The 27,500-nt window shown below is 40.4% G+C and overlaps 2 protein-coding genes across 3 annotated transcripts in view; one reads left to right on the forward strand and one right to left on the reverse strand.

Annotated features, from left to right (window-relative positions):
* RIMOC1 (RAB7A interacting MON1-CCZ1 complex subunit 1) overlaps positions 1–26,776 on the reverse strand; it is a 40,896-nt gene extending 14,120 nt beyond the window's left edge. Inside the window, exons 1-2 of one of the 2 annotated variants that reach the window (XM_027076004.2) lie at positions 26,650–26,776; positions 5,722–5,828 (exon numbers count right to left, since the gene is read on the reverse strand). In XM_027076004.2, coding sequence (XP_026931805.1) covers positions 5,722–5,828; positions 26,650–26,659 — 117 coding nt within the window. In that variant the 5' untranslated portion in view covers positions 26,660–26,776. Of the gene's footprint in view, positions 1–5,721; positions 5,829–9,461; positions 10,912–26,649 lie in introns of those variants that run through there. The other variant, XM_015067579.3, reaches the window with a different exon arrangement.
* OXCT1 (3-oxoacid CoA-transferase 1) overlaps positions 26,264–27,500 on the forward strand; it is a 135,701-nt gene continuing 134,464 nt past the window's right edge. The window contains exon 1 of the mRNA XM_015067560.3: positions 26,264–26,547. Coding sequence (XP_014923046.2) covers positions 26,470–26,547 — 78 coding nt within the window. The 5' untranslated portion in view covers positions 26,264–26,469. The remainder of the gene's footprint in view (positions 26,548–27,500) is intronic.

A 27,500-nucleotide genomic window follows, 5' to 3' on the forward strand; every position in this document is an offset into this window, starting at 1 on the left:
GGAGCAGGGACACTGACTGAGGACAGCGAGTCTTGACGCCAGTTTTCTGCTCCACTTTGCCATGAACTCAAAACCACTGTGCGGTCCTGCAAACACTTTCCTGGGACAGTTGGCAAGGGGCAACAGCTTGGCGAGACCCTCCCCCAGAGGATCAGCACAGGGCCCTACTGCACAAGTCCCTAAAATTCGGAGTTTAGAAATCAAGCCACACACCTGAGATAAAACAGCTCAGACACAGACAGCATGAAGACAGGGATTTGATGAAAGCCAGGGACACAAGAGAAGTGATTTTCTGTGAGGACTACATGAAAAGTGGTAGGCACAAGCTCCCTGCCTTGGGGATGGGAGAGCCAGGCGAAGCCATTTTGCACTCCGTGCCCCCCCCCCCCCCCCATCAGTACTGAGCAACCTCAGTGAGCTAAAGAGCACCACCAAGTGGAGACCGGGTGCTTACACTAAGCCCTGCCCCCTGCACCTTGCATATGCATCTCTACATGGGCAAGTAGTGAGAACCAGTGCAACAAACATACTGGGTCACAAATCTGCCCTCAACAAACACAAAAAGATCTAGATCATTCCATGCATATTTTCAAACCACAAAGCTATGAAACCTGAAGTCAACCACAAGAAAATATTTGGAAAGACCATAGATACATGGAGGTTAAAGAACATCCTACTGAAGAATGAATGGGTAAATCAGAAAATTAAAGAAGAAATAAAGAAGTACATGGAAGCAAATGAAAATATAAACATGATAGTCCAAAACCTTTGGGACACAGCAAAGGCAGTCCTAAGAGGGAAGTATATTCAATACAGGCCTACCTCAAGAAGCAAGAAAAGTCTCAAAGACACAACCTAACCTTACATGTAAAGAAGCTAAAAAAGAACAGAAAATAAAGCCTAAAGCCAGCAGAAGAAGGGAAATAATAAAGACTAGAGCAGAAATAAATGAAGTAGAAACAAACAAACAAACAAAACCCAGCAGAACAGATCAACGAAACTAAGAGCTGATTCTTTGAATGTATTAATAAAATTGATAACCCCCTAGCCAGACTTATCAAAAAGAAAAGAGAAAGAACCTAGATAAATAAAATCAGGAATGAAAGAGGAGAGATCATAACCAACACCACAGAAATACAAATAACCGTAAGAGAGTATTAGGAAAAATTATGTCAATCAACTCGGTAATCTGGAAGAAATGGACACATTCCTAGAAACATAAAAACTACCAAAACTGAAACAGGAAGAAATAGAAAATTTGAACAAACCCATAACCAGCAAAGAAATTGATCAGTAATCAAAAATCTCCTGGGGTGCATGGATTGCTCAGTTGTTTAAGCATTGGACTCTTGATTTCAGCTCTGTCATGATCTCATGGTTTGTGGGTTCAAGCCCCACGCTGACAGAGCGGATCCTATGTGAGATTCTGTCTGTCCATCCCCTGCTAGCTCTCTCTCTCAAAATAAATAAATAAACTTAAAAAAAAAAAAATCTCCCAACAGGGGCGCTGGGTGGCTCAGTCTGTTGAGCGTCCAACTCTTGATTTCACCTCAGGTCATGATCCCAGGGTTGTGGGATTGAGCCCCATGTCGGACTCCACACTGAACATCATGAACATCAAGCTTGCTTAAGATTCTCCCTCTCTCTCTCTCTCTCTCTCCCCCCCACCCTGCCTGTGTCAACCATCCATGCTCTCGAAAGGAAGGAAGGAAGGAAGGAAGGAAGGAAGGAAGGAAGGAAGGAAGGAAAGAAGGAAGGATCTCCCAATAAAAGTACAGGGCCAGATGGCTTCCCAGAGGAATTGTACCAGATATTTAAAGAGTTACTACCTATTCTTCTTAACCTGTTCCAACAAATAGCAATGGAAGGAAAAGTTCCAAACTCCTTCTATGCAGCTACCATTACCTTGACTCCAAAGCCAGACAAAGACCCAATAAAAAGGAAAATTACAGGTCAATATCCCTGATAAGCATGGATGCAAAAATTCTCAATAAGATACTAGCAAATAGAATTCAACAGTACATGAAAAAAATTATTCACCACAATAAAGTGGGATTTATTCCTGGGCTACAGAGCTTGTTTGGTATCCGCAAATCATTCAATATGATACGCCACATTAATAAAAGAAAGGATAAAAACTGTATGATCCCTCTTAATAGATGCAGAAAAGCATTTGACAAAATACAGCATCCATTCTTGATAAAAACCCTCAACAAGTAGGAATAAATGGAACATACCTCAACATCATAAAGGCCATATACAAAAGACTCACAGCTAATATCATCCTCAAATGGGGAAAAACTGAGAGCTTTTCCTGTATGGTCAGGAACAAGACAGATGCCCACTGTCACCATTACTATTTGTCATAATACTGGAAGTCTTAGCCTCAGCAATCAGACAACAAAAAGAAATAAAAGGCATCCAAATCGGCAAGGAAGAAGTCAAACTTTCACTATTTACAGACAGCATGTTACTCTATGTAGAAAACCCAAAGATTCCACCAAAATATTGCTAGAATACATGAATTCAGCAAAGTCTCAGGATATAAAGTCAATGTACAGAAATCTGTTGCATTTCTATATACCAATAATGAAGCAGCAGAAAGAAAAGTCAAGGAATCAATCCCATTTACAAATGCACCAAAAATCATAAGATACCTAGGAACAAACCTAACCAGTAAAACTGTGTAACAGTAAAACTGTGTAACATTTACGAAGGAAATTGAAGAGGACCCCGCCCCCACCCACTGCAAAAAGGAAAATATTCCATGTTCATGGATTGGAAGAACACTGTTAAAATGTCCATACTACCCAAAGCAATGTACACATTTAATGCAATCTCTATCAAAATACCATTAGCATTTTTCACAGAGCTAGAACAATCCTAAAATTTGTATGGAACGACAAAAGACTCCAAATGGCCAAAGCAATCATAAAAAAGAAAAGCAAAGCTGGAAGCATCATAGTTCCGGACTTTAAGCTATATTACAAAACTGTAGTCATCAAGACAGTATGGTACTGGCACAAAAACAGACACACAGATCAATGGAACAGAACAGAAAGTCCAGAAATGGATCTACAACTACATGGTCAAGTAATCCTCAACAAAGAAGGAAAGAATACCTGATGGAAAAAAGGCAGACTCTTCAACAAAAATGTTGGGAAAACTGGACAGCAACATGTAGAAAATTGAATTTGCACCCCTGACACCATATGCAAAAATTCAAATTTATAAAAGACCTAAATATGAGAGAGGAAACCATCAAAATTCTAGAGGAGAACACAGGCAGCAACCTCTCTGACCTAGGCTGGAGCAATTTCTTACCAGACACATCACTGAGGGCAATGAAAACATGAAAAAATAAATTAGTAGTTCATTAAGATAAAAAGCTTCTGCACAGCAAAGGAAATAGTCAACAAAACTAAAAGGCAGCCTATATAATAGGAGAAGATATTTGCAAATGGCATATCTGATAACAGGTTAGTACTCACAATATATAAAGAACTTATCAAACTCAACACCCAAAAAACAAATAATCCAGTGAAGAAATGGGCAAAAGACATGAACATATTTTCACAGAAGACATACAGATGGCTAACAGACACATGAAAAGATGCTCTTCATCACTCATCATTAGGGAAATATCAATCAAAATCATGATAAGATACCGAATTAATAATACAAGAAACAACAGGTATTGGCAGGGATACGGAGAAAGGGGAACCCTCTTACCCTGTTAGTAGGAATGCAAACTGGTGTAGCCACTCTGGAAAACAGTTCGGAGGTCCCTCAAAAAATTAAAACTAGAACTACCCCACGATCCAGCAATTGCACTACTAGGTATTTACCCAAAGGATACAAAACTATAGAATCAAAGAGGCACATGCTCCCCAATATTTATAGCAGCATTATCAACTATACCCAAAGTGTGGAAAGAGCCCAAATGTCCATCAACTGAGAATGGATAAAGAAGACGTGGTGCGTGTCTGTGTGTGTGTGTGTGTGTGTGTGTGTGTGTGTACGTGTGTGTACATGGAATATTACTCGGTGATCAAAAAGAATGAAATCTTGCTATTTGCAACAACATGGATGGAACTAAAGTATATTATGCTAAGCAAAATAGGTCAGCCAGAGAAAGAATAACACCATATGATTTTACTCATATGTGGAATTAAGAAACAAAAGAGATGAACATAGGGGAGGTGGGGAAACACCGAAAACAGAAAGGGTAACAACGCACAAGAGGCTGTGAAAGAGAACAAACAGGGTTGATGGAGGGAGGTGAGTGGGGGATGGGCTAGATGGGTGATGGGTATTCAGGAGGTCACTTGTTATGATGAGTACTGGGTGTTGTAAGGGATGAATCACTGAATTCTACTCCTGAAACCAGTTATTACACTGTATGTGAAGTAACTAGAATTTAAATAAAAATCTGAAGAGAAAAAAAATGTTTACAACTCTCTCACTGAAAGAAATGAAACAAGCAGGGAGTCTTCCAAAGGGAAAGAAAGCCAGGCAGAGCTCTGCCAAGTAACAGCAGCCCTTTGCATTTTATGAGTAGTTGTTATAGGTTCAGTCGACCATGATATCTGAAGGCGGAAACCAGCTTTATGTACCTCCCAATAAGAAGTAGAGTGCCAGGCCCCTAAATGCTATACATGTGTACTTTGAAAGCTTAACTATGTTTACTCTACTCTTCATAACCACTTCGTCTTCATTATCAAGTGAAGCATATAAGGCACTCTGTCAACCATAAAGTGCTATAAGAACGTTAGTTACTATAATGAAATTGTTTCTTAATGTCAACTTGCCTCAGCAGTGTTTGAGAAAACCAAACTAGGTCTTCCCCATACAGAGACCTGAATTTGAAAGGAAAGTAAAAAAAAAAAAAAAAAAAGCAGCAGGGGGGAGACTGGGGTGCAGAAAAATTTTTTACAGTTGCATGACAATAGCAGGAGAGTCATGTGGAGGATCCCAAAAAAAGATGAATTTCAGGGAAAAAAATAATCAGGGACCTTACAGAGACCTTTATTCCCTCTGAATAACTTTCAAAAGCTTGGAAATTGCATGTACTAGTGTTTTGCTCAATGAAATATAAAGGGAAGCAATTCTGCTATCTACAAGATTTTTTTCCTTAACAATACATTAAATAATAAATCTTCTTTCTATAGTTTCAAAGTTTCAAGTCTATATGTTTTATACATAAAGGGGTTTTTCTGACCAAAATTAAACACTTTATTTTTTTTTTTTTTAGGTTTATTTAATTTTGAGAGTGAGGGCGAGCAAGCATAAGCATGCGTGTGGGGGTGGGGCAGATAAAGAGGGACAGAGAGAGAATCCAAGGCAGGCTCCCCACTGTCAGCATAGAGCCCCATGTGGGGCTCAATCCCACAAAATGTGAGATCGTGACCTGAGCTGAAACCAAGAGTTGTACCCTTAACCAACTAAGCCACTCAGGTGCCCTAACACTTTTTTTTTTTTTTTTTTTTTAAGATTTTATTTTTAAGCAATCTGTACACCCAATGTGGGGCTCAAACTTACAACTTCAAGATTAGGGGTCACATGCTCTACCAACTGAGCCAGCCAGGCGCCCCCAAAATCAAACACTTTAAATAGAGAATAAATTGGTTTCACTACACCTAAACTTTGGGGTCAGAGTCAATCATCTTATATAGGCAATCTGTCCCCATATCATCTCAGAAACCATATCTGTTTCAGTACCTGTGTGTAAAGTTCTAGAAGATTTGATGGGTTTGAACATTCTTTGTCTTCTCCACACAGAAGTTTCAATTTTTCTAGAGCTGCAGAAGCCCGAATTAAAAAGTGATCTGTAAGAGATAAAAACATGAATTTCATATAGTTTCAAGGTGTTCTTTAAACAAAAAAAAATGGTGTATCTGAAATCATATTATGTTACAGCATGAAGACGCAGCATGGTAGTAATATCTTATGTAAACCATGAAGTACATCATAATGCCTAATCCTACTTAAATTCATCACAGTAATTTATTCTCAATAGCTAGACTGAACTTCTCCAGGTTCAGTTGCCATTTCTTAAATGCAATTTGTATGTTCATTTTCATAGTGCTGCTTTTATGATGTTGACATACTCAAAATATTTAAATAATAAATTGAAAACTTGTATTCGAATGGTACAAACAATATACATAAATCTACAGAAAGGGCTTCCACTAAAAACTTATAATTTCATAAATGTATTTCCTAAAAGAACATGACTGATTAAATCAAGTGCGCCAAAAATGTAAGCTCTGAGCAATTTTAACTTTATCCTGTTTATGTATTTATGTATGTAAATAGCTGTTATAATCAAAATTACATAATCTAAAAAATTACATAATCCATCTGCATATTTTATTCCTTTAAAAACCTGTAAGTGGAACAAATTACCTAATTCTTTCAAAGAAAGGAGTATTCTAATATGCCCTCTAAAAACAATTCACCCTCTCTCCCCTCTACATTGTCCAATTTCTTTTTTTTTTAATTTTTTTTAAGTTTCCTTATTTATTTTGAGAGAGAGGGATAGCGCAAGTGGGGGAGAGGCAGAGAGAGGGAGACAGAGAATCCCAAGCAGGCTCCACACTGTCAGCTTGGAGCCCAATGAGGGGCTCGAACTCAAACCATGAGATTATGACCCGAGCGGAAACCAAGAGTCGGATGCTTAACCAACTGAGCCACCCAGGCGCCCCATGTTGTCTAATTTCTTCCCTGTCTCCAGTATCATATTCCCTTTGTTTTCATGGTTTCACTTTTTTCTTATAGATTTTTCCTCCCTAACCTGCCAAGTGTCCATACCAAGGTGCTATTTATCTACCCTTCTGCACCATCTCATGTAGTCAAATTTAGACATGCCTACCATCAAGACTTCAAAGTCCCTGAATTTGCCCTTTCTGTGCTTCCCTTCAGAAATATGTATCCTTTCCAACACTAGCCAACAGACAGAAAATGTGGAACTTACTGCAGGCCCATCTGATCCAGCTTTAGCACTTATACAAATAGTAAGTTGTTTAGTATTGGAGTGAAAGCAACACCAGCTTCATTATGTCTGCTGGCAACCATACGATGACCTTAAGTTTTTCCAAGTGAGGACTAGCCTGTATCTAAACCAGATTCTGATTGATTTAAGATCCACTATTTTTTTGCTTTGAAAGCTACTTCTTTAGCACTGCTTTCCAATCTCTCAGCCCAGAAGTAGCATCTCCCAACCTGGGGGGAAAAAATTCCACTGTGAATGGAACATGGCACTCTATATGTGCTTTAGAAACTGAGTTGACATTTTCTTCTTAATTTGCAAGATTATTTTAAATGTAAAGACTTGTACTGAATTCACTAAACCATTGCTGAAGGAGTATCTCACATGAGTTCCTGAGTACAGGGGAGAGGGGATAATGGCTCACATTTTAGCAAACTTTTATAAAATGTAACATTTTTACTAGAACCATTCAAAGTGACAACTGGCAAGGCAAAGACAAGTGACTCTTACATAACCTCTGGAAAAAGTCCCTCTCATGGCATATTTCTATATACTCAACATATTGTGCTTGTACAATGAGAAATAAAGAACAAAAATTGACCAGAAATAAAGAGAGCAATCTTAGAATAATGTCTAGTTGCATCTCATCTCATTTGAAGTAGAAAACAGAAAACTATCAATTCCTATAATGTAATACAAATATGTAGCTGTTACAGGAAAGGACACATTTTGAGTGAATATTATTTTTGTTGTGTGGAAAAGAATGCCAAGTTCAGTTCAAATATCTGCAACCATGTTTTAATTTAATTTCATAAAATAAGAAAATGTTGCCATTAATACTCATTAATAGCTCATAACGAAGATCACTATTATTTTACTTTTAGTAAACCTTCACAACTTTAAAGTCTCCCAAAAGGGGTGCCTGGCTAGTTACTGGGTGGAGCATATGACTCTTTATCTTGGGATTGTAAATTTGAGCCCCATGCTGGGTGCAGAGATTACTTAAAACTAAAATCTTTAAAAATTAAAAAATCAAATAATGTCTCTCAACAAGGACATACATCACTTTACTTTTTAAATTTTTTTGATGTTTATTTATTTTTGAGAGAGAGAGAGAGTGACCAGGGGAGGGAGCAGAGAGAGAAAGGGAGACAAAGGATCTGAAGCGGGCCCCTTGCTGAGAGTGGAGAGCCCAATGGTGTCTCGAACCCACCAACCATGAGATCATGACCTGAGCCAAGGTAGGATGATTAACCAGCTGAGCCACTTCTGCGCCCCACCACTTTACTTTTACTTCCACCCCTTATTCTAGTCTGGAGTAAAGAACTCTTCCATGGAAAAATGAGAATGACTTTTGGGCTCAGTGATAAGTGAATAAAAAACATTCTTTGATCTCTTTAGTCTGGTTTAAGTGGAGCTGGTGTGGGGTGAAGATCACTGTATAGCTTATTTAGAGGTAATCTGGATACACTTCCAGGTAATAGCCACTACGGTGGATAAACTATTCATGTGAATCCTGGGATTCACTTACCACAAACCAAAAAAGAAGTCAGCTTCAGGGTGGTCTGTGGATTTTGAAAAACATACTCTAAGAAAAGATAATCAAGCAAATAATCTTTATTGAACTTGAGCCATTTCATTGTGGACCCTATTCAATAAATTCACCAACAATCAATAATCTGGCAAAATGTTCCACTACTATTTTCCTATAAGTCTGATGACAATTAGTCAGACCACCAGAATTTAAAAGCCTATCTGTATTACTAAATGCTCAAAACTCAAAAATAAAATAATGTAGAACCTATAAGGAGCTGAGATGTAATAAGACAATTAAACTTAAAAGTCGCAGTAATTCTCTAAGCCAGTCTTTCCTAAGGAAAACACTTGGACCTTTCCAAACAAGTGTTCTAACACTAACAGAGCCGTGGTGAGAACTGAGGCGATGTATAGAAAAGAATCGTCCAAACTATACGAATGCAAAGCTCTTCTGTATTGTTTACAGTTGGATTTAGTATCCAAAACAGAAGACGAAAATTTATAAGGCAGCAATTAAAAAGTTTAACTGTTACACATGCCTAGCTATCTTTACTGCACCCCAATCATTACTTATCAGCGTACTATCAGTCAGCTTTAACTACTCATTTAAACTTTTGTACTTTTATCCAGATTCTACTCTTTTCCCAATCGCTATAGGCATAAAGACGAGCAGCACTGATTTGACTGACATGTAAGCGGTTTTCATGGGTTATGAAAAACGCAGTGTAGACGCAAATGCTTTGGCTTAAGGCAACGTGAGTTTCTGGAGGTGGACAATCGACGGTGCAGCGAGGGTCACAAGTGCAACACCTTCGGTAGCTCTGGCCTGGGATCTACACCGAGCACAGGCCGCGGCCTCCAGCCCGTACCGCGGTCGAGTGCCAGCTATGAACTACGGCCAGCCCGCCCGCCCCACTCTCCTCCGCTCCCTCACCATCTTCGCCGGCGGCTTCGCTAAGCTGCTGTATGTGAGCCTGAGCCAGGTCCCCGAGCTCTTCCACTCGCCTTACCACACTGGAACCTGCGGCCGCCATGGCCACGACGGGCGGGCGCGCCCCAGCCACGTGACTTTGCCGGGCCGCGGTCACCTGATTCCCCGGCTTGGGCGGGGCGTAAGGGCGGAGCTCACCCGGTTGGTGGGAGGGAACCCCAGCTCGGCAACAGGGCCGGTCCAGGCCCGTAAAGGTTGCTGCGGTTTATATTTTTTTCGTCTCCGGTTACTTCCTCTCCTTCCCACAATCCTGAGCGGTAGGGATACTTTAGGGGCTGGCATGACATCAGGGCACGCCTCTCTCCCGCCCCCTCCTCTAAACCAATCGGGAGCGGCCCACACCCTCAGGTTGGTCCAATAGGAAGCCAGCTTTCTCTGAGGGGGCGCTGGGAGGAGAGCGTGGCAGCTACTGGCTGGTGGTGGTTGACTGGCCTTGCTCTTGTGTTTCTGGCCCCTGTCCGATTTTGGCCTTTGTAGCGAGAGCGTTGCCTAAAATCAAATGACTATAATCTCCTAGTCAGAAATGGTAAAGACTGACAGCCCCCTTGTAGCACATCTAAGTCTTTGAGAGGAGAGGTTATTGTGCATCTGGGAGGGGAGCTCCCAGCGCTAGTGTGTGTTTCTAGTCTAGGTGTTGGAGTGTCGCTTTTCCAAATCTTAATTTTAGCTCCTGAGTTTGTTTTATTTCTTTCTGATCTGCTTTGGCTAGCCCGTATTAATGTACTTTAACCATCTCGCGTCCAGTGGTACCAAAATTTTGCATTTACAAGAAGTTCTATTGCCATACAGCTCAACACCCTCAAAGTGCTCATAGTGTGTGAAGTTTACCCTCTCATGTGAGTTTCAAAGTACTTCGTTAACAAGTCTAATTTCTACTTTGCATTCCCTATATTCTTGCCTCTTATCAAATCTTAACTCAAGTTTTTTTCAGTTTGACACAGCACATCTTGAATGATCTCCATCCTATCGTACTTTTTATGAAAGATAGTTTTATATCTAATAGGAAACATTAAAAATAGGGAAATAGTATGTTGTAATTTATAAGCGATGGACCACAAAGGCTTCCCAGCTGACCTTTATAACAACAGTTTCTTCCTCCAAGTCACCCTAAGTATAGAGGACACACAGGAATCACGTATTAATTTTGTTTCCTCAGTGCCTTCTATAGTGCCTGGCACATTATAAGTATTCAGAAAGTGCTTATTAGTTAAACAAAAATCCCACGTTATCTTCTCATTATATTACTTTCTAATCAGGAAGCTAAAGGCCAGGAAGTTTGCATCATATGATCAATGTGGGCTAAAGAATCAAAATTCTAAGGGCACCTTGGTGGCTCAGTTGGTTAAGTGTCCAACTCTTGATTTTGGCTCAGGTCATGATCTCACGGGTCATGAGTCTGAGTTCAAGCCCCACTTTGGGTTCTGTGCTGACAGTGTGGAGCCTGCTTGGGATTCTCTGTTCCTCTCTCTGCACCACTCATGCTTACACACATGTGAACTCTCTCTCTCTCTCTCAAAATAAATAAGCTTTGAAAAAAAAAAATTGAAACTCTAATAAGCATTTCACACCTCAAAAAAGCCAAACCTTACTCAGTGTATATTTTAAATAAAATTTACAATTTCAGTAATTCATTAAACAACCATGGACTTTCAGTAGGAAGCATAGTTGAAACTGGAAATTATTTGCTCAACTGATAGTCATGTGTGCATGTCTTCAGAGAGATTTGGAAGGGATTTGAGAGCACATAGTACAACCCTTCATATCCAGATGAAGAAACTGGAAAGAATTTGTCTATGAACTGCTCCAAACCCTAGAGTACATGATTCTGTGATTTGTCCAAGACTATACCAAAGTAAGCACCTGAAGAAGACTGTCTCATGGTAAACAGAGACAGCCAGCCCTCACCAAGAAAGGCACTGAAGAAAGTGCTTAAAGCCAGAGAAATCCTGCCTTAAAAAAAATGTGAGTAATTTTCTCCAATTTTACAGTTTGTTATTTTTACTTTAAAAACTCACATAAATATAATAAAAATATAATGCTAGATTTAAAAAACTTTTCAGAGAAATTAGTAAGTCATCATGAATCTACCAAAAAATATCTTCTAAAATAAATAATTGATCTATTTGTACCATTGTCCTCATCACTGATATATAATTGGATAAAATCCAATTAACTGAGAAGAAATAAATTAAATTAAATTTACAAGCAGGAAGACCTTGTGCTTTCTGCAATGTCTCTCTAGTTCCCTCTATTGACAATATTTAACATTGTATGAGTTTACCAAAAAAAAAAACATTTAAAGGGCCCATATATTTTTCATAAAAATGGCAAAAAGCATAAATTTAGAGCTAAGGAGAAATAAATCTATAACCAGCACAGTGGAGAAGAATATATCTGGCACAGTGAATAGCACATGCAATGACTCTGACTTTGGAAAATGCTTGACAGCTTGGAGGAATGGAAGGAGGCCAAAGGTTCCTAGTGTGGGGGGGGGGGGGGTTAGTGAAACAAGGGGAGGATTAATAGCACAGGTGGAGGTTATCTCTTGAAGTGGATGCCTCACTCACAACCATGGAAATGAACTCCAAAACCTGGAGTAAGCTCCCACTGGCCATGTCTATATTAACTGACCTTGTCTTCTGGCCATGACCAAATTATTTATTCAATTATGTAATCATTAATTCAATGTTTAATGAACACCTACTGGATGCCAGGCATAGGTGTATGGTAATAAATAAGACAGAGTAGCCTTTGTGGAGATAGATCAAATTGGGGATAATAGATAGATCCAGGGGTAAAAATTTAACAGAAGCCAAGCCAATCAAATTCTTTCCCCTGGTAATTTGAAATACTGAAGAGAGAAGCACAGAGACAAGACTAATCATATTAATGTCAGCAGTCCAGAGAGAATTCTGCTGCTGTGGAGTTTCCTGGGGAAGGACTTGGTTTATCTCCCTAAGTCTTGGTTGCTCAACGTTTCCTCGATAGTTTCCAGCATCTTTATCCTGAAACTAATTAGTGCCAGTTCCTGTTGTCTGAAATCAAAAAACAATAATACAGAATGGGTATAGGTTGGTAGGGGCATGTCAGACAGGGCTTCTGGTACCACGTTAAAGATTGTAGACTTTATCTTACGTGGGACAAGAAGCTATTGAAGCTTGCTTACAAGCAAGGAAGCGATATGATCAGATTGTATTTTAAGGACCTTACTCTGGTTGCTGTGAAGAGAATGGAATGACAGAGTGTGAAAGAGAAGTGGGTAGTTCACCTGGGAGACCATTTAGTTCTCTGGATGAGAAATAAAGTAATTCATACTAGAATAGGGACAGTGGAAATGGAAAGCAGTGATTCAATTGGATACACTATAGTAGTAGAATCAGTAGGATTTGGGGAAGGGATTGGACATGAGAGGTGCAGGGGAAAGATATCAAGGATGGGTCCAGGTTTTTGCCAAGAGCTACTTGGCCAAGGGCAGTGACATTTACTGATTCAGATGAATCTGAAGGAGGAGCAGATCGGTGAAGGAGAGCAAGAATTGAGTCTTGATTTCTAGAGGTCTTTATGCAAACCCAAGCTGAATAAAACTTTTATCTAATGTAACTTTTTACATTCATCTAACTGGCAATCCAATTTTTTCCTTTTAATTTTTATTTAGTTGTGTTTTTTTTTTTTTAATTTGAGAGAGAGAAGAGAGACACAGCGTAGGGGAGAGGAGCGGGGGGGGAGGGGGAGAGGAGGGAGAGGGGGGGAGAGAGAGAGAGAGAGAGAGAGAGAGAGAGAGAGAGAATCATAATCAGGCTCCATGTTGCAGGGAGTATGGCCAGAGTCGCAAAAGATGAGTCTGCAAACAAAGTGCAGTTAAGTGAAGGTCCTCACACTCAGTGGGAATGAGGCCCCAACTCCAGAATGAAGCCTCTCTTTATTAGGATAATTGCTAAAGACTAAGTGCATAAAGTCAACTAAGCAAGTGAAGTAATCAACTTAATGATTTTGCTTTTCAAGGTTGAATTTTGGGATAATTGTTTTTTATGATACTAGGAAGGGCCAGGTGTGAAGGAGGATCTGGCCCTGGACAATGTTAATGGCTCAAGGCGTTCCTTAGTAGCCACAGCTGTGTTCAGCTATGTAACCATGTCCTAAGGCCTTGCACCTTCTCCAGCCTTTCCCTTTCGAAGTCTTTTCCTTTGATGCTTCTCTCACTGCATCTACCATAGCTCCACACTGAGCTGTTTAAAAAAAAAAATTGAAGGGGCACCTGGGTAGCTCAGATGGTTGAACGTCCAACTCTTGATTTTGGCTCAGGTCATGATCTCATGGTTTGTGAGTTTGAGCCCTGCACTGGGCTCTGCGCTGACAGTGCAAAGCCTGCTTGGGATTCTCTCTCTCTCTCTCTCTCTCTCTCTCTCTCTCTCTCCCTCTCTCTCTCTCTGCCCATCTCCTACTCACACACACACACACACACACACTCTCTGTCTTAAATAAATAAACATTTAAAAAAATATACTTATTTAGTTATCTCTAACCCAACATGGGGCTTCAATTCTTAACCCCAGGATCAAGAGTCACATGCTCAACTGACTGAGCCAGCCGGGAGCCCCTAGCAATTCAGTCTTGAGTTTTACATCTGTCGAGAAAGACAAAAAAAAAGGGGGAGAGAGAAAATTCCCCTATAGGTATAATGTTAACTAAGCTGCTCTATGTGAAAGAACTTAGGACATGATAATTAGAGACATCCTGAATAAGAACTTTATATAGTTTAAGCTCTAGAATAAATGGTCCTGAAACAGAATGGAATGTTCTGTCATTAAATGTTGCATCATTTGGGTTTTAGGTCTCATTTTATCTTACAAGAAATTACTTATCCTCCTCCACTCCCCAAGGTAATTAATCATTTTCCATATTTCATGGGCAGCCTGTTTTACTATTTCCTTTAGTATCTTTAATGATATTCATATTACTTGAAAAATGTATCTGCCAGATAAACTAATGCTAATAAGTATGCGCTACTGCTGCAATGTCACGTAATTTCCAAGTTCTATGTTTTTTTTCAGGGACATGACATTTAAAGATAAAGTATATTACTAGAAGTTCACTGGAATCTTGAGACTCTTAATACTCCTAAAACAAAGTAATAGAACACATTGAAACCTTACAAATAATTGCTATTCAACTTGCAAAGAATCTATTAAAAACTATACTTGATTTATATTACTAGTTTTTAATCCCTAATAATTAAACGTGTTTAAACCATACCCACACGAAACATGGATTTCAACTGACAAATCAGCCACACTAGCTTCTTAATATCCTAAAGTATTTACCTTAAGGAAAAGCGTTATATTAGGTAGAATAATTTTGACTACAGTTCTCAGAAAACTCAATTACAACCTAAACAATAAGGAAATAATATGGTTTGGAAAATCCCAGAGGTAGGACAGGCTTCAGTGCTGACTTCAACCAACAGCCTAGCTCCATTTCTCTGCAAGTCTCCTGGCTCTGCCGTTTTTTGTGTGCTGGCTTTATCCTCAGCCTGACCTCAAAAAGGCCGCAGCCCTTGTAGGCCTCATATCTAAGGAAACTACTGTCAAAGGAAGTCAAAGGAAGACAGAGGCAGCTGCTGCTAGAAGCTTTCACAGAATTATAAAAAGAAGAACTTCCCCAGAATTCAAATCAAACATTTCCTCATATTTCATTGGTCCAATCTGGTCACATGTCTGGTCTAGAACCAATTGCAAACACAAGATTAAAATTACTCTTATACTGACTAGGTCTGTATCAGTCAGGGTTCTCCAGAGAAACTGAATCAATGAGGGAAAGGGTAATCTATATCTACATCTACATATCTACCACAAAGATAATCTCTTTAAAGTCAACTGATTAGATGCTAATCACACCTACAAAATATTTTACAGGGCACCTGGGTGGATCTGGCAGTTAAGAAGCTTCCAACTTTTGATATCTGCTCAGGTCATCATCTTGTTTGAGGTCATGATCTCACAGTTCAGGAGTTTGAGGCCGGAATCGGCTCTGTCCTGACAGCGTGGAGCCTGCTTTGGATCCTCTCCCTCCCTCTCTCTGCCCTCCCCTCTCTCTCCCCCTCTGTCTCTCTCTGTCTCTCTCAAAATAAATAAACATTTGGGGGGAAAAATACTTCACAGCAACACCTAGATTACTACCTGATTAGGTAACTGAATACTCTAGCCTACCTAGTTTGACACATAAAACTATCACAAGTTCTATTTCTGAACTTGTGAGGAGTGTGTTGAAGAAGGGTAGAAATGCAAACCTGTACAAAATTGGGATTCTATGAGGAGAAAAAGGAGTGAATGTCAACCAGGCAAGCAAAAACCTCCACTAGTGGCATGGATCATAAATAAGTCCCACTACCTCTGTGATCTCTTTGGGAATGCCAAAAATGGTGACTTATATTTATAATGATGAGAATTTTCTCATGTTGAAATTGTGACCATCCTAGAGAGTCGAGTTTGGTAAGTGAGTTTATAGGCAGTGTAATGTTTGGAGAGGAAGACACACATTACAGAGAGTTTTTTTTCAATTAGACATTGCATTAGTGAATTAGAATTAGATTAATCATGAGTTATAAACAAAACCACAGAAGCTTAAGATAGATGCTCATTTTTCTCTCAGATTCAAGAAGTCTGGGAATGTTTAGTCCAGAGTTGTAGAAGGACTTCATGGTGTCAGGGTGCAAGATTTCTTCCATCTTATTGCTCTGTCACAAGTGTTTACTTTCTAAGGTTTCCTCTTGATCTGAGGTGGTTTGTGGAAGTCTACCCTTTGTAATCATATTCCAGCCAACAGAAAGGAATAAAGGCAGATCATGTTCCTTCCTTTAAAGGGCATTTCTTGGAAGCTGCACTGCCCATTTCCACTTACATCCTACTAGCCAGAACTTAGTCATATGGCCATACCAGACTAGAAGAAACTAGAAAATGTAGGCTTTGTTCCCAAGAGCCCATATGGCTTCTAGGGTAACCAGTGAGACTAGATTTTTATGAGACACAGGATTTTCAATGCTGAACAGTTGGTTGCCATAGTTCTATTACTCTGGAAGGAAAGGAGAATGGATATTTTCCAACACTGGGACCACAATCAACTGGGGCTTTTTTGGTTGTAACCAATAAGAAATTAGACCTAAAATAATGGCATAAGCTAATATATATATTATATATATAATATATATACATATATAATATATATACATATATATAATTTATAAATATAAATATATATAATTTATAAATACATGTGTGTGTATATATATGTATATATATATATACACATATATATGTGTATATATATGTGTGTGTGTGTGTGTATATATATATATATATATATATATATATATATATATATTGACTGGTGTAACTGAAAAACAGAGGCCAAAATAAAATCATTAGAACCAGGTCTCTCACGAACTGCCTATCCCCCTTGTCCCTCTGTTGGCTCCATTCTCAAACAGGTGGTACCAAAGGCTGGCAGCAACATTGGGTTCCCAACCTCACGTTAGAAACCCATCAAAAAGAAGAGCAGTATCTTCTCTTAAAAACCAGAACCAAATCTAAGAGCCTGGTCCTCACGCGCCTGAATTTGATCAGGTGTTAATCCTTGAGCCCATTACTCTCCCCAGGGCATGACTGTCCCTTGGAGCAGGTGGGTCCACTCACTGCCCTCCCCTCCCCCAAACTATGAGACCTGAAAACAGAGAAAGGGAGTTTTATTTTAGAAACTGTCAGTACTAGGAAAAGAGTGGCTGGAGGCTGCCAAGTAGCAAAAATGCAAATGTACGCTACAGACAGCCATGCCCACAATGGCTGAAAAGCAGAGAGATTCAGACCACTGCTAGAAAGAAAATCTTGCCCTTTCACAAGCAACGCATGCACAGGAAGTCTAGATGATGCCATAAAACGGTCTTAAACAACCTCTTCTGTCTGGCTTTTGTAAGGGTTAAATTGTACTATAGGGCTAATGCTTAGCTTGAAAGATAACAACTTTGTTCTGACACTAAAGGTCAAAAGATAACAGCCTTGCTTTTACTCTTGTAAATCATACTTCATACTCTTGTGAATTAGGCTTTACCAATGAAGGAAACAAAAGCTCAAAAAAGAGCATCAGAGACAAGGTCAAGGAGATCCACTGGTTGCAATTTAGCGGCAGAAAGTCTAAAATAATCACCTCATTCGATAACTGTTTCTGACTCATCTGGCAACTGTTTCTAACTCATCTGGGAACTGTTTATCTGTTCTGTTCCCAGATAATGATAAAACGATGTGATCGGCTTTAAAAACTCTTTACCCCGGCTGTTGGGGGCCACACTCTTATCAAGAGTGTTGGTCCCGATCGGTCTGCCTTGCCTCTCATTGTAATAAACTTTGTTGCAACTGTCACTGGTGCCCGTAGCATTCTGTTTCAGGAGTCGTGTGGATGCAACACTACCTAGTCCTCATGGTCTTTATTAATCTACTACTTATTCCCAGTCAATGAGTTTTAACCAGTTTTCCTAAGTGGATACAGGAGATTAAAAACTTCAGATTCTTCAAGTCCCCGACAGAAAATTATCCAAAGGGCTAATACACATTTGTCTAGTTAATCTGACCACATTTTATACTTTAGTACCAGTGGTATTATGCAGATAGTCTCTGCTGGTTTCTGCAGTCATACCAAAACCCCTCTTCCATACCCACTCATATATCCTGCATAATATATTTTACGAGTGTGTATGATGTTAATATAACATATCATCTATTTTTTTTCTAATTCAGATTCTGTAAGGCAAAAACACATTTTGAAAAAAAAAAACAAAACATTTTGGTCCATACAGCATGACTTTTAGCTCACATAGTAAGTCAGAATGGTAGTGGGATCAGATAAGAACTACTTTACTGTTCAAATAAATGATATTTGTGTAGCACTTTTAACTTCCCAGAGAATTCTTGCACCTTATCTAAATCTCAACAACTCTGTGAAACAAATAGATGTAAGTATTATTTTCCACATTTCACAGGTAAAAACCTGAAGCTCAGAAAAAGTTACATGACTTGCTTAAGTTAGCACAACGAGCTAGTGGCAGATTAGAGATCTGAACCTCCTTCCTCTTGGCCCCTAGATCTCTGATCATTCCACACGTGTGCTACCACCCTCATCTTCTTCCCCATCTTTCCACTTTCCAAAGCTTCTTTACCACTGGCCCTTCTGGGGGATGCTCTATATTATACTAGTTACCAACTGCACCTTTGGACTATGTATGAGAGACCTGGGTTCAAATACCATTTCATCTTCTTACTTCTCACATCCTTTCGGCCCTGTTTAACATTTCTCACTCTCATGACTTTGGCTACCATGTATACAATGTATATAATGACACCTAAACCTATCTCCAACCTAAACACCTTCACGGAGCTTCATACTTCCATATACTCATATATGAAACTGCTTACTGGGCATTTTCAAGTGCAAATGCCATAGACGTTTAAAATTTTAAACGTCCAAACCTGGAATCATCATTTCCTATCCTTTCTGTGATCCCTCAGTTCTTATCTTGGAATCATCCTTGAATCCTATTACTCACTCCATTCCAATCTCATCCCATCAGACACAAAGTTCTGAATAGTTTACCACTTTTCCATTTCCAGGTAGAGGTGAGCAACTCTCCAAGCCAAAGTTTTGATTAATATCTTCAATTTTATTAAGAGGATGATTGACCCATTGTGGTAGGTAGAGCAATGGCCCCACAAAGATATCCACATCCTAATTTCTGGAACCTGCGAATGTTACCTGGCAAAGGAAAATTAAGGTTGCAGATGGAATTGAGATTGCTAATCAACCGAATTTAAAATAGAGATTATCTGAGTGAGCTCACTGTAATCACAAGGGCCAAAATTGGAAGAGGGAGGCAGAAGACAGAGGGAGGCCATATGAGAAGGATTTGACTCGCCTTTGCCAACTTTGGAGAGGGAGAAAGGGGCTTATGAGAAGGAATATGGGTAACCTCCAGAAGCTGTAAAAGGCAAGGAAACTGATTCTCCCCTAAAGCCTCCATTAGGTTTATATTAATTTGTCACAGATTGCCACCAAATCAGTGGCTTAAAACAACACACATTTATAATTCCAAAACCAGTTTCAACATGTGTCAACAGAGCCATATTCCCTTTGGAAGCTCTAGGGAAGAATCTATTTCCTGTTTTTCTCCAGCTTCTAGAATTGTATCTTTTATATTCCTTAACTCATGGCCCCTTCATCTGTCTTCAGAGCTAGTAATGTGGCAGATTCAAATCTTTTTGTGCTTTTATCACATCACCTTCTTTCTAAAGTCAAATCTCCTTACATCCCATTCTTGCTAAGAATCCATCTTCTAACTGTTTGCTGCCAACTCTTAAAAGACTTGCTACAGGGGCACCTGCGTGGCTCAGTCGGTTGAGCGTCTGACTTCGGCTTGGGTCATGATCTCACTGCTCTTGAGTTCGAGCCCTGCGTCAAGCTCTGTGCTGACAGCTCAGAGCCTGGAGCCTGCTTCTGATTCTGTGTCTCCCTCTCTCTCTGCCCCTAACCCACTCGCATTCTGTCTCTCTCTCAAAAATAAATAATACTAATAAAAAAGACTTGTTAGAAATTATTCATGCCTAAAGAACCACCAACTTTTCTATTACTATTGTACAGACCAGAGCTGCCCAATAGAACTTTCTGTGATAATGGATATGGTCTATACTCATGCTGTATTTCATAGAAATTGAATCATATAATATATGGTATTCTGTGGCTAGCTTCTTTCACTTAGCACAACATCTTCAAGGTTCATCAATTTTTGGAGCATATATCAGTACTTCATTCCTTTTTATTACCAAATAAGATTCCATTGTTTGGATTTACCACATTTTGTTTATCTATTCATCAGTTGACATGAATTTGGGTTGTTTTCAGCTTTGGCAATTAGTATCGCTATAAATATTTCTATGCAAGTTTTTGGCTGACCATATATTTTCATTTTTTTAGGGTAAGAAATGAATGGCTGTCACATGGCGACTCTATGTTTAGTTAATATTTGACCAGCTGCCAAATTGTTTCCAATTTTCCTTTCCCACTAGTACATAAGGGTTCCATTTTCTTCACATTCTCACCAACATTTGTTATTATTTCACTTTTTGATTCTAGCCTACCTGGTGTAAGTGGTATTGTATTGAATTTTTGATGTGGATTTCCCTAATTAATAATGGCATTGAGCATCTTTTCATGGGTTTATTGGCCAGTTGTATGTCCTTGGAAAAAATGTCTATCCAGATCCATTGTGCATTTTTAAAATGGGCTTTTATCATTTTTATTATTGACTTGCGAGAGTTCTTTATATATTCTAGATATAAATCCCTTATGAGATGTATGGTTTGCAAATATTTCCTATTCCATATGTCATTTTTCACTTTTTAAAAAAATGTTCATTTATTTTTGAGAGAGAGAAAGAGAGAGGAGAGAGAGAGAGAACAAGCAGGGGAGGGGCAGAGAGAGAGGAGGACAGAGGATCTGAAGTGGGCTCCGTGCTGACAGGATGCAGGGCTTGAACCTGCAAACCACGGGATCATGAGCTGAGCTGAAGTCGGCAGCCGAACCAAGTGAGCCACCCAGGTGCCCCATCATTTTTCACTTTCTTAGTGGTGTCCTTTTTCTTTTGCTGCTCATGCTTTTTGTGTCATATCTAAGAATCCCCCACCAAATCTGAGATCATGAAATTTATTTCTGTGTCTTCTAAGAGTTTTATAGTTTGGCACATTTACTTAGGTCTTTGATCCATTTTGTGTTAATTTTTGCATATGGTGTGAGGAAAGGATCCAACTTTATTCCTTTGCATACTTTGCATGTGGATATCCAGTTGTCTCCACATTATTTCTTGCCCATTGAATAGACTTGGCACCCTTGTTGGAAATCAGTTGGTATGTTTGTTGATCTAGTTATTCTATCCATTATTTAAAGTTGAATATTGAAGTCTCTATTTCTCCCTTCATTTCTGTATTTTACTCCATGTATTTGATGCTTTGATTCTAGATGCATACATATTTATAATTGTAATATCTTCCTAATGGATTTTCATTTTATCGTGATTTGATGGGTACACTTATGAATGATCTGGCTATGGGCAATACCTCTGTTCCTTTTCCTGCACCTCTCAACTGAAAGGATGTAAAAATAAGCCTTCTCTTACATGCAGAGAGTCTAGTTTTATTATTAATAGGATTGACTTTTATTTTTTATTTTTTTTTAATTTCTAATGTTTATTTATTTCTGAGAGACACAGAGTGTGAGCAGGGGAGGGGAAGAGAGAGAGGGAGACAGAATCCAAAGCAGACTCCAGGCTCTGAGCTGTCAGCACAGAGCCCGATGCAGAGCTCGAACTCATGGACCGTGAGATCATGACCTGAGCTGAAGTCAGATGCCCAACTGACTGAGTCACCCAGGTGCCCCAATGATTGACTTCTAATAGATAATTGGCATAGCTATTCAATTGTTATCAGAAAGGAGAGCCACAGATTACTTATTCTAAAACACAAAAGATATTATTTTATATTCTATCCATTATATTGTTTTGAACAGCAATAATGTGACTCTCTTGTTTCCAAATCATTAGATTCTAACAACCTTTTTTAGGCAAAGTCCAAAAAATATTTCTTACAAACACTAGACTTCTAGTCCCTTGAAAGAAGAGAATATATCTCATTCCTTCTTATACTTCTCCTGTATAGAAGAGAGCTTGCTGTAGAACAAATGTCTGATGATTTGAAATTTTAGAATGTTTTTGTCACCTCTTTGGGAACAGATATCTACACAGATATTCAAAAAAGAAGGTGGAGGTGATATGCCTTTCTATCCACAATGAAATAAAAATGAGTATTAATTATAAGAGCATAAGGAATAAAGTAAAAATCACCTGAAAAAGAATTTACTATTGAATTTTCTATAAATATTCTTCCAGGCATCTATGCATAAACAAAAGCAAATTTTTCCATAGAATCATACTGTCATTGGGCTTTAACCTGATTTTTTGACTTGTCAATGTCTTGAAGATATTGAAATGTGTCATTCTTTTTTTTTTTTAAACGTTTATTTATTTTTGAGACAGAGAGAGGCAGAGCATGAACGGGGGAGGGGCAGAGAGAGAGGGAGACACAGGATTGTAAACAGGCTCCAGGCTCTGAGCTGTCAGCACAGAGCCTGACGCGGGGCTCGAACCCACAGACTGTGAGATCATGACCTGAGCTGAAGTCGGACGCTCAACCGACTGAGCCACCCAGGCGCCCCCATCAAATAAATATTAGGAGCACATTAGTTAATACAATGCACTGTTTCCAAAAATCTATGAAAATAACACATAAAAGAAGTAAATTAAGAGATACTTTGCATTATAAAATAATACATTTACATATTTATGTAAAATTTCAAATTTATGTCTTTCAAATACATTAGAGGAAAATATCTGAAGGAATTTGTTTCTCATATATTAACAAACCATTGTATAAAATGGAGCATGCATACATTTTTTTACTGATTCAAATGATCTAGTTAAGAACTATTACTAGTTAAACCAGTCAAACAACCTTTGAAAAACAAGTTTCCAGATGCCCCTGTTTATCAATGTGGAGGAGTAAATGAATACTCTATCAGCTGTGAGGGCAGGATGTCCTATATCTCAGTAATGAGAGATGATACTAATAAATAGTATTTTAGGATAATTTAAGCAAAAATCCCTCAAGCAGGGATGCCTGGGTGGCTTGTTGGTTAAATGTCCAACTCTTGATTTTGACTCAGTCATGATCTCACAGTTTGGGGGATCCAGCCCCGCACTGGGCTCTGGACTGAGGGCACGGAGCCTGCTTAGGATTCTCTCTCTCTCTGTCTCTCAAATTAAATAAATAAACTTCAAAAGAAATCTTTAAAAATCCCTCAGAGAATGGCAATTTAGAAAGTTTACAATCTAACTTTGACAAGTTGCATTCATTTGATAGAAAGGGGATATGCAGTATATATATGTATGTAAACATACACATAAATGAATGTATGTATGCACATATATCTAAAACATAACATGATATACATATATACACACATACATAAAATAATACAAAAGAAACTTTCCTATTGCCTCTCTGGAATCAGACCTTTTGTTTAAAAGCTTTGAATTCAGAAAATGGGGCACTTGGGTGGCTCAGTTCGTTGGGCGACCAACTTCAGCTCAGGTGACGATCTCACAGTTTGTGGGTTCAAGCCATGTGTCGGGCTCTGTGCTGACAGCTCAGAGACTGGAGCCTACTTCAGATTCTGTGTCTTCGCCTCTCTGCCCCTCCCCTGCTCACGCTCTGTATCTGTCTCTCAATAATAAATAAACATTAAATAAAATAAAATAAAAAATAAAAGCTTTGAATTCAATTCAATTCTCTCAACTTTTGGGGCACCTGGGAGGCTCAGCTGGTTAAATGTCAGACTTCAGCTCAGGTCATGGTCTCCCAGTTCTGTGAGTTTGAGTCCCGTGTCTGGCTTTATGTTGACAGTGTGAAGCCTGCTCCGGATTCTCTGTCTCCCTCTCTCTGCCCCTCCCCACTGTGTGCACTAGCTCCCTCTCTCTCAAAAAATAAACCTTAAAAAAAAAAAAAAATCTCAACTTTCAAGAATGTGTAAATTAAGCTGTACAATATTACACAAAGAATAGTTTCCAGAATATATTAGCCACAAACTGTCCTCCAAAGCAAGAGGGAACTATTCTCATAATTCAGAAAAATTCAGATATTAAAAAAAAATTGGGTTTTACACAGACTAAAACTGAAATGACTTTGGAACCAGGAGGGAAATCTGTATAGAAGAACTTTTCTATAATTTGTTCAAATTCAAGAAACTCATATTTTAAAAAGGATAAAACACAGCCATAGAGCTGTAAAAAAAATAGTACAGTGTCTTGACCATAATGAGGCTGATTTTTTTTCCCGCAAGAATTAAAGTCACATGGAGTACAAGCCTGAAATGTGTGTCTTCTCTTCAGTCAGAAGCAACAGAGTGAGACCAGCCAAGAAGAGTGAGTCATATGACCACAGTTAGACAAAGTTGCCAAAGTTGTTTTCCATTTCATATGTCCTTTAGAAGGGCAAAAGTGGAAAAGCAGACCCAATTGTGAATGTTAGCTTTTCCACATTCAAAAAGCTACAGTAGGACAGCTACTATATGCTGATTAGGACTAGTAATGGGACTTAAGTTCTAATACCTGAATTTCCCCTCTATTCAACTTCTTAAAATATGTTGAAAACATAGAGCATTACTAACATAATTTCTCCTAATGTAATTGGATAGTCTAACTTGGCATCCTGTTCTCTCACTGATTTTGATTAAAATAATAATATTCATAAGGAAAAAAAGAGTTAAAAGAATACCATGAAAGGGCAAATGCTTTTATGGACAGACTTGAAACTGGATGGTTGATTGTGTGCTTGTTAAAGAAGCTAAAGTCTCATTTAATTTCCTTGTGTGCTTTGCTTTGGTTCAAAAGAGCCATAAGCCCAGGATTTGTTCAGCACTTAAAACTTTTACTGAGTTTCCACTTGGTCCTTCCAGTCTGCTAAACGCATAGATGGTTCTGTAAATATCTTGGGGCGCCTGGATGGCTCAGTCGGTTGAGCGTCCGACTTTGGCTCAGGTCATGATCTAGCAGTCTGTGAGTTCGAGCCCCGCGTCCGCTCTGTGGTGACAGCTCAGAGCCTGGAGCCTGCTTTGGGTTCTGTGTCTCCCTCTCTCTCTCTAACCCCTCCCCTGCTCATACTCTGTCTCGGTCAAAAATAAACAAACATTTAAAAAAATTAAAAAAAAAAAAAGAAATCCGACTTGGCTCATGTCCTCAAGGGGTTGGTCAAAAGATAAGGCTTTAAGAGAATGTATGTACCATACCAATCCACAACTGCAACTTGAATAATGCCTAACATTTAATTGTTCCGTGTTTATAACGGGGCCAGAAGCTTTGAATGATTAATCTCATGTAAACCTTATGACAATTCTGACATTTAAGATTTTCAGGTAAGGACACTTAGGCCTAGATAAATTATGTAACCTAAGGACAGTCAAAAGGATATACACCTGAATGTTTGCATCTGTTGAGTAATCTCTGGAGTTTCTGGGACTCCAGTGCCAGAAAGATCTTGCAAAATACAGACTTGGATGATGGGAGAAGGGAAAGAAGGAAGAGAAGGCCCTAGAGGCCCAGTCCTAACCTTGTCTCTTGTCCACGGGCAATCTTGACCAGGCTTTCCTGGTCACACCTAATGGCATTTGGCTTGTGGCAGATTCTTACTCCAAACGTGCTCTACTCAAGTCAGGGCCAAGGGTGGAGAGAGGGGACTGATACATGGACGAAATGAAAGCTGTCCGGGAGTGGGGAACAGATGTAGGGGACCTCTAGGGGGTAGCCCACACACGTGCCGCCCACACACGTGCTGGACACTGACTTGGAAAAGCAACAGGCTCCGAGAGAGACCCTGCGCTGCCCCAATGCTAGGCCAACAATTACCAAAGACTTTGGCGAAGGCCGACTCCCACGCCTCCTCAAAGCTAACAGGCCGACAAGGGGCTGTCTAGGCAAGTGCGTGCATGGGGCACAGCTGCCCGGAACCCGCGGGCGCTGGGAAAAGACTCCTCGGCCGAAGGACTGGGGTACTTCCCCCGCGACCCGCGCTAGCAACGCAGGCTTACGCTCCCAGCCCGGCCCCTCCCAGCCTCGCGTCTCTATAAACTTGCAGCCTCAGAGGGCACAGGAGGCAGGAGGACGTCAGCGACGCGCGGTCGAGCCTCCAGCCCGCCCCCCGCGCGCCTGCCTCTCGCTCCCTTCCCCTTGACGCGGCGACGGTCCGGCAGCGCTCCGACACATTCACGCGCGCGCTGCAGCTCGCTGTCTCCTCCCAGCCCAGCCCCGAACATGGCGGCTCTCAAACGCCTCTCCGCCTGGCCCTGGCGCTGCGCCTCCACCTGCCGCTCCGGCGGCATCTGGTCCAAGGTAAAGTGCAAGCGAAGAAGGCCACGCTCCGCCAGAGAGCAGACGAAACCCCGCGTGTGCCCATGTCCTCTCCCCTGCCCGCACCCACGCTGTCCAACCTACAAGTTAGCATCCGTGGCGCCGGGTCCAGAGGCACCGAGACGCACCGACGCCTGCCTTGCCTCTCTGCTCCTTCGGGTGGCTGCCTTTGCGCGGTTCTGCAGCCGATTCCCCGAGCCAGGCGAGACCAGGCGTAGAGGCACGCCAAGGGGCTGCAAGCGGGCGGGACGGCGTTTGGCAGCGGCGAGACGCCCTTCAGGGCACAATCGCGTCCTCAGAGGGGCACCGGGAGGGCGCGCGTGTCTACGGTGGGGTAGGGGTGACGGCAGCAGGGGGCAGGTTTGCACCCCGCACAGGATTTGAGGGCTGGGGGGCCTCTAGAGGCCCAGAATCCAGGGCTGGTTAGCACGAGTTGGCCGCGGAGGGGGCGGATGCCGGGTGCCTTGGAGGTGGAATGCCGTCTCCTCCCTGTCCTCCCTTTTTTGGCTGCGCCGCACAGCACCGCGGCGGTGGGAAAGGGAACCCGGACTGGAGCGCACGCCTGGGCATCTTCCCTGTCCAGCGGAGAAGCCTGTAGCGCTCCGGCCCTCCGTGGCTCGCGCGGGGTCTTGGGGCGCCGGCATCCGCGTTGGAGGATTTCCGTTTTCAAACCCTTAGAAAATCTTGTTCCGCCCTTACTGCCAATTCGCCAACAAGTGGTATCCTGAGACAGTCTTCGCGGCGATTGTTAGTTGATAGGTTTTTTTTGTTTTTTGTTTTTTTTTTTTTTTTGCCTTGCCCAAGCTCAGGTGGAATTCCTGTTCCGAGTTCCCTGAGGCCAGTACTGGCCCAGAAGTGAGTGGAGTGTAGCGCATCTCTGCTACCATCGTAACCGCGGAACCTCTTCCTTGCAAGAGAACAACAACGAAAAGGGA

The sequence above is a fragment of the Acinonyx jubatus genome, chromosome A1, assembly GCF_027475565.1.
Source record: "Acinonyx jubatus isolate Ajub_Pintada_27869175 chromosome A1, VMU_Ajub_asm_v1.0, whole genome shotgun sequence".
Classification (NCBI taxonomy): domain Eukaryota; kingdom Metazoa; phylum Chordata; class Mammalia; order Carnivora; family Felidae; genus Acinonyx; species Acinonyx jubatus.